Genomic DNA, 7,489 nt, shown 5'->3' with positions numbered 1-7,489 from the left:
CCTGGTATGAAAAGGGTTACAGCATTATATTACATACTGTTTGAGCCATCTGACAACAATTCCAAAACACAGAAAGCAACTTCTTTGAGTCTCCTCTAAAATACATTATTACTAACATTCCTTTTCCATAACCAGTTAATTGTGATTAAAATCCTTGTTTAAACCTTTACATGATGTGCTCTATACATACATAGCACAGAGTGGGAAAACAAAAACAATATACAACTGACAATGTTTAAATCAGAAATACATTTATCACATAATAAAGATACTCCGTTTATATCACACATTCAGAAACATCCAAAAACTGTGTGCAGCTGAAACAAGTGAACATGATAACAAAATAGCATACATTAAACGATCCATAGATTAGTGTCTTCAACCCAGTTACTACTAGTGGAAGCCTCTCCTTGAGTTCCAAGAAAAGTCTGAGTGCCGGTTGTGTTGGTCCGGGGCCGAGGTGTCTGTGTGGCAGCGGATGAAGTCTGTAGAGCCGAAGACTGAGCATTCTCGCGTCTCTGGGTTCCAGTTCTCTGCGACAAATTCCAGTTAAACATCTGGGATTCTCTAATCTTATGGACAGGGCTCTCACTGTTAGCTGATGATGGCATTCTAATTGACACATTTACATGAATGGATTATTACCGATAGAATGTTGTATACGCATAATACACTAGAATTTTATGAAACAATCTGAAACATAATAATTCCTCCCACACCCCTCGATAAAAACAAAACAGGCAACCGCTCTTAAATCATCCACACAAATGAAGAATAGGGGAAATGAAAATGTTGATGAAACAAGTAAAATTATCCTGGTACGTGACTGAGATAACATAACAGTCACAAGAGATAATAGAACATGATGCTAATTACACTTGTCATAAGACATTGATATTAGGCCTATTATATTTTTAAACACTACATTCTTTATTTAGTTCCTTAAGGATTTTCAAGAATTAGTAGAGTGTATAATAATAGTATTCCAACCAGTGTTCCTTTTAAGCTGCGCAGCCGCACAACAACCAATCAAATGCCGCACACTTAATTATTCCAGCTGCGCACATTCTCAGTAATGGTGAGGAGTCTCAACACGTTGACAGCCTTAATGACCTTGGCAGTCAATAGGCCTAAAGCCAAACTAACCAACTGGTAGCATTTCAAAGCAGCCTAATGATCCAATAGGGTCGATGGTCTAAAAATATCCCCCCCCCCCTAAAAAATGGTACCACACATCTGCACATTGCCTTGATACTGGTGCACATGAAAACATTGATTTTAACTATACTATATTTGCCATATCCATTGCCGACAAGTATACTTATAATCACCCTTCGTCAGCTTGTAAAAGATGTTTACACCACAAAATATTGCTGTTGTTGGTTCTTATATTATGACTTTTCAATTCCACGCCTTGTTGACAAAGAGAACATGTCAATAGGATTTTCTGATAGACTACTAAATCTTTCTAGCCAAGTGTCTCATGTTTCTTACGAGGACAAATGACATCATGAAGTATTAAAAGTTGTTTGATCTCCCCTTAAAACCACCTACAAAATGAAACCATATTTGAAATATTCAGACTGAGAATTTTATCTCGATATTCTATTTTATTATCAAAGCATTCATTTTAGATAAAAAAATATTTTCACTACTAAACATACCGTAAATTTTAGACCTCTGCTCCCCAAAATTATAACTTTTACCAAGGAAGTAGAATATTAAAACTTCCTGCTTCTGCAGATAAAAAAAAGCTGCAAGTCTGTAGTTTTTTGTACACATTTACTGCTTATTTCTAACAGTGAAATTTTGAAGCTGGTGGTCTAAAAACTTTAAATTTCAGTTGACTCTTTTCTTTCTTTATATAAATATCTTTTATAAGCTGATAGAACTCTTTGTCATAGATCTTTTCTGCTTTACCTGAACTATACATTTGTAAGCTATTATATCAGGAACCTTTCCTGATTGCACACCCTCAGATAATCTAAAAATGTATTTTTTTTGTATTCTGTGTATAGTACACATTTAGTTAAGTTGCTTTTTAGAGAAAAGTTCAATTTTTAGTCATATTGAAAAACTTCACCAGATGTCAGGAAGATGCATGTGGTTGACTCGATTTTAAGAGCATTCCTAGAAGAGAACTTCAAGTTCTCCTGTCAAAGACCTTAAATAGCTTGAAGACACTCGTATATTATCACAGGAGGGGGAAGGACGTGAACATAAGATTCAGGATTTACTATGTTTATAATATGTCAAACTATACAATGTGCTACATTTCTTTCTTCAGCATTAGTTTTGGTTTTCTTTGTCTTCTTCTTCCTTTGCTCTCTCTCCCTATCAATTATTTAAAATACTTAAAAAAATTAAGAACAGCATAAAGAAAAATTTATTTAAAATAAAGAACAATCAGTTTAAACTAATATTAAATAGGATATGAATTATCTATATATATATATATATATACAGGAAATAATGTAATGAATTTGAACAGCCTAACTTTTGATTTAGTATGAACTTACAGTGGACGACAAATACAGAGTGTTCCCCTGTTTGTTCCATAGACAAGTCCTTGACCTGGCTGAGGTAACCATCTTACTGAGTTGAGACTGACGTGAGGTTGACCATTTAAGGTTAGATTATATACATGCTGCAACACACGATTATAAAACAGGTATAAAAAAAAAAGTCATATTAATAACTGTTGCATAACACAGTATAAGAACAAAATTCAAGAACCTTTTAAAAACTCAGTAATACTAATGTAGAGTTTTCCTTCAACAACTTGTTTGGTTTAAAATTAGGTTTAGAAATATAACTATATTGCAAATATAAGATTGTAAAAAAAAGGACTAGTTCGATTTCAACAACAACGTTTGGTTTTAAGGATGAAATGAGACTTATTTCAGCCAAACATTTGATAAATCCTCAAAAATCCCCGATTTCTGTGTTAAAAATGAAATCCGTTGGTCTCACACTATTTATTTAAGTCAAGTCATGCTATATATTAAAAACAACAACTTACCAATGTCTGTAATACCTATGTAACATGCAACACATTTTAATGTTATTAAACCAAGTGTTTTTTTTTTTACTGTTGCTCTAATACACACATATCATCTGAAGACAATCCTAAATAAAAACATATACAATGATTCTGTTATTTAGTTACAATGACAATCATTAAAAATTGCTTACCACCAATGACTTTTTCTCATTTCTTGGGTCTAAGCGAAATATTTGAGCTACAACCTGTGGCAAATAAAGATCCTTGTAAGATTTATATATATATATATACACACACACACACACGTACTTATACATACACTGAGATAAATTTCATAAAAATGAGCAAGAAAGTTAATTTTATGCTTTTCAATAGCAAAAGATGAAAACCTATTGAAATACATAGATCTAATATTTATGATATAAATCTAACAGGGTTATGGATGTTTCATTTCAACTCAGAGGTATGCAAGATATCGGTCCACTCATATCTTGTCTTCCATAAGACAATATCCATTGTACCTTTTGTTTAATACCAGAACTAATCGACTAGGTTGAACTATATTTGAATTTTTTTTTTTTATACACCTCTGATTTATAATCTGGGATGGACAAACAAAGATGATTTTTTTATCATGAATTTTATAATTAGCAATTTTCAATGTTTTGCCATATTTCAGCATTTTAACTTTAGCACTACATATATAGATAGCATTTTGAATAAACTTAACCATCATAGTCCAGTATAGTGTCATGTTTCTATACTGAATGAAATAAAAAGAAGGACTTTTGGTGGGTAAAAAATAATATTTATATAAGTCTGATTTGATTTTGGGTAGGGCAAATCAAGTGGAATATGAAAAAAAAACAAAAAAAAACATATGCACTCTTTTTATTGTTTTTTTCACAAATATAAATCCTAAGAAATTCAAGTTGTTTTCATACAAAACCATAAATGTTACATTTCACCAGGTGTATTTACTCAAGAACATTAAAGCTAAATCTAAAAAAAAAAAGTATGTGAAACAAAGGAATCTGTTCTTTCTGACTCAGAAATTGTAAGTTACTCACTTCTCCCTCGGAAGTTCCAATGAAGAGACGTGAGGAGCCCTGCCCAACAACTACGTAATGGCCCAAAGGAGAGAGACTGACCGAAATTGCATTAGGTCCAAAACTCCACGTATATAAGCACTGCCCAATTGTCTGAGAACTGAGTGAATAAATAGCTAACTCAGCAGTATGTACAATTCCTGAGGAGTTAGGGACTAGCGCAGCCAAGAGTTCTCCACTGGATGAGATGTCAACGCTGGCATCATTATGTATTTTGCATTTCGGCACAACCACATTGATATCAGCTATTTGACAAGGAACAGGTGGTTTTATTCTAACATTTACTCACATTCAATATGCTTGGTAATGAACAGAAACTCAATTACTTTTATAAAGATATCGTATCACTCTTGTATATTACACAGTACACACAATCATCAACTGTTACCATAAGCTTAATAGCTGAAAAGTGAAAAGTCCAATACACTTTATATTCTTACATACCTTTTGTGTCCATGCTAGTACATCTTAAATTATACTGCTACTTTATATAACCTCTGACTTTGCAACACTACCAAAACTATCAAGCACTTAAGTTTTTTATGTATATCAAAGACGTAGAAAAGCATGAAGGCAGGATTCTCAGAGTTTAGGATCATAAATGCTACAATGATATACCTAAGTACAAGAAGGTTCTCTGAGCAATTTTGGGGATTCTGAATTTTGAGTAAGGTGCCATTGACTTAAAAAAAAAAAAAAGCACCCTAAGTCAAAGTCCATCTGAATGGAGAGAGAAACCCAAGCAGTCCAATTAAATAAAATAAATAATTAATTATATGACATGCATTTGCAGAAGTTCTGGACAAAATTTGTGCCATATGCTACAATGTGGGGTATTTTCTAAATAAAAGGTGTTTTGCTTATTGATCACCTCTGGTCTGTAGGCACATCAACATTTCTTTCTTTACGTTATTGGTTTCTGGATAGGTTAAAAACTACTTGAATTGTAATGTTTAACAGTAATCAAATAATATTTATTCCCCCCTGTCTTTTTACCTACTGCATGCCTAAATCACTTTTTTTTTCTATTTATTTGGAAAATAATATTTTTTCAAAGTTGATTGTAAAATTATACAATATTTTTTGGTTGTTGAATACTTTTATATTAAACTTTTATTTCTTTAAATTATGATAAAAATTGTGTAAATGGATGTTTTATTATCACTGACTATATTTCTAGATGAAAAAAAAATTAAAACTGTTAAAATGGTTGGCCACTCCTGCTACAGACACTATTTATATTTTACCTCTGGATTATGAATTTAGATTGAGACCAAAATTGACATAAGTTACAAACTTAGATCCATTTTCTGTTCTTAAAATTCAGATGGTTTCTAAATTAACTTAATTTTTTGTGCGATATATACACATTCAACATAATTATCTATAATTCAGGAATAATACTTTTAATGATGAATCATTCATTTATTAAATAGCTGCAAAAAATATGTACATCTAAAACACTCCGAGTTAAAGCTTTTTATGATAAAATACATTTCTAATTTAGCATTTGCAATATCTTTAACCTTTGGGAATTTGCTTAACACTGAAGTCAATGGCAAGTTCTTAATACAAGTTAATTATGGTTTATGCTTTATTCTACAACTGGTATTGAAAACACTATTTGGTTAAACATTTTCTCAGTTGAGTGATGTTTCTTACAATGTCTTTGATCAAACTAAATTTCACAAGTTGATAAAAACTACATATTTTAGCTGACTCTAGTTTTTAAGACCCATAATTTCATAAAATATTTAGGCCAAGAGCGGCACCACCATCATTGAGAAATAGAAGAAGAATAAACGAACACTCGTCCAACACAGTCTATATACATAAAGCACAAAAATCTGTGCGTCTGTCATCTAACTACTCCTAGGTTGCTGGACCAATCTCAACCAAAATTCGTGGGATGATAGTTTGGAACAAATGGCATGTTAATGGGGGTTCACAACTCCTCCACCCCCATTAGTTTTGTTATTGAACATTTATTACCTTTGACATAAGTTAACATTCACAGATTGCTCCACATTCTTACAAACATAAAAAAATGACATAAGTTAACATTCACAGATTGCTCCACATTCTTACAAACATAAAAAAAAATTAAATTTTCTATAACACAACATACACCCAGTGTGGGGGAGGGCACACAAACATCTTATATATCTCAGAGTGTGCTAACACTCTCTATGGAGGAATGCAATGAAAAAATGGCCACAAGTATTAAAATATATAAACTCAGCTGAAGTTTCTGCTCCAACAGCAACAATAAGGCTGATGTGAAGCCATTTCTTGAGTTATAACCACTTCTTACTTTGACCCATGACCTTCCAACTTAGGTCTATAAGACATTTCTGCAGTCAATTAATTAATTGTGTGAAACACGATGGAAGGACATTAAGAGCTGGGTGTTGAAAGTGGGTAACAGAAAGTACTCCTACCACCACTACTTTGGCCACTACCTCTTCCTACAAAGTCACACTGACCATCGCACAGTGTATACCATGTTTTAAGTATATACATATTGAGTTCTTAAAGCTTATAGAAAATTTTAGGTGAGGTAATAATAAGTACTGTAATAATAAAAATAAATTGTGTGAAAGTTAGGATTTAGCATTATTTATCATAGCATCCACCCCCCCACATTTTTTTAAGTTCATAACCAGGACAAAGAATGGGTACCTTACTCAGCTAAACTCTCTTCAAGCATATGTTGGTAGCATTACTATGCTGTTACTTTTTCAAATCTATGTATACCTACTACTTAATTACTACATAATTACACCAATTACTTAAATATCTGATGTCTATTTTGAACATTATATTCCCCTAGAATTATATTACTAATATCATCACGTCATCTATATCTTATTTACATTTTCATGATATGTTTGAATAACATATTATTCTCTTTTTATGTGAACTTTCAGAAGACCCATTTAAAGCAGCAACAAAAAAACATGTTTACATTTAAACATCACTTTAACAAACTTTACATAGCAAGCAATAATATTCCAAGTTCAATAAGTGGGCTTCCAACAAACCAAGTTTCATAATTTTAGATCTCTGAACTTCAAACACGTCTTCCCATAATTTTAAAAATATAAGAACTACAGCTTACCACGGGTTAGAAGACAAAGTTTTACTATTCTAGGTCTCTTAATTTACAAGGTAAATCCCATAAAATATTAAAAACCTAAAATATATCCTAAATAGGGTTAGAAGACAGTTTCACTATTCTAGATCTCTTAGTTTACAAGATAAATCCTATAAAATATTAAAAACCTGAAATATATCCTAAATAGGGTTAGAAGACAGTTTCACTATTCTAGATCTCTTAGTTTACAAGATAAATCCTATAAAATATTAAAAACCC

At 31.9% G+C, this 7,489-nt stretch overlaps 1 protein-coding gene across 2 annotated transcripts in view; it reads right to left on the bottom strand.

The window, feature by feature from the left end:
* Positions 1-234: 234 nt before the first annotated feature.
* The window catches only part of LOC106469956 (activating molecule in BECN1-regulated autophagy protein 1-like), a 43,902-nt gene continuing 36,647 nt past the window's right edge, over positions 235-7,489 (bottom strand). For both annotated transcript variants that reach the window (XM_013930475.2, XM_022398519.1), the window contains exons 14-17: positions 4,075-4,358; positions 3,196-3,249; positions 2,520-2,647; positions 235-612 (exon numbers count right to left, since the gene is read on the bottom strand). In XM_013930475.2, the coding sequence (XP_013785929.1) occupies positions 354-612; positions 2,520-2,647; positions 3,196-3,249; positions 4,075-4,358 (725 nt within the window). In that variant the 3' untranslated portion in view covers positions 235-353. The remainder of the gene's footprint in view (positions 613-2,519; positions 2,648-3,195; positions 3,250-4,074; positions 4,359-7,489) is intronic.

Source organism: Limulus polyphemus, unplaced genomic scaffold, assembly GCF_000517525.1.
Source record: "Limulus polyphemus unplaced genomic scaffold, Limulus_polyphemus-2.1.2 Scaffold3741, whole genome shotgun sequence".
Classification (NCBI taxonomy): domain Eukaryota; kingdom Metazoa; phylum Arthropoda; class Merostomata; order Xiphosura; family Limulidae; genus Limulus; species Limulus polyphemus.
The sequence above is the reverse complement of the archived record's forward strand: the minus strand, read 5'-3'. Positions and strand labels throughout refer to the sequence as shown.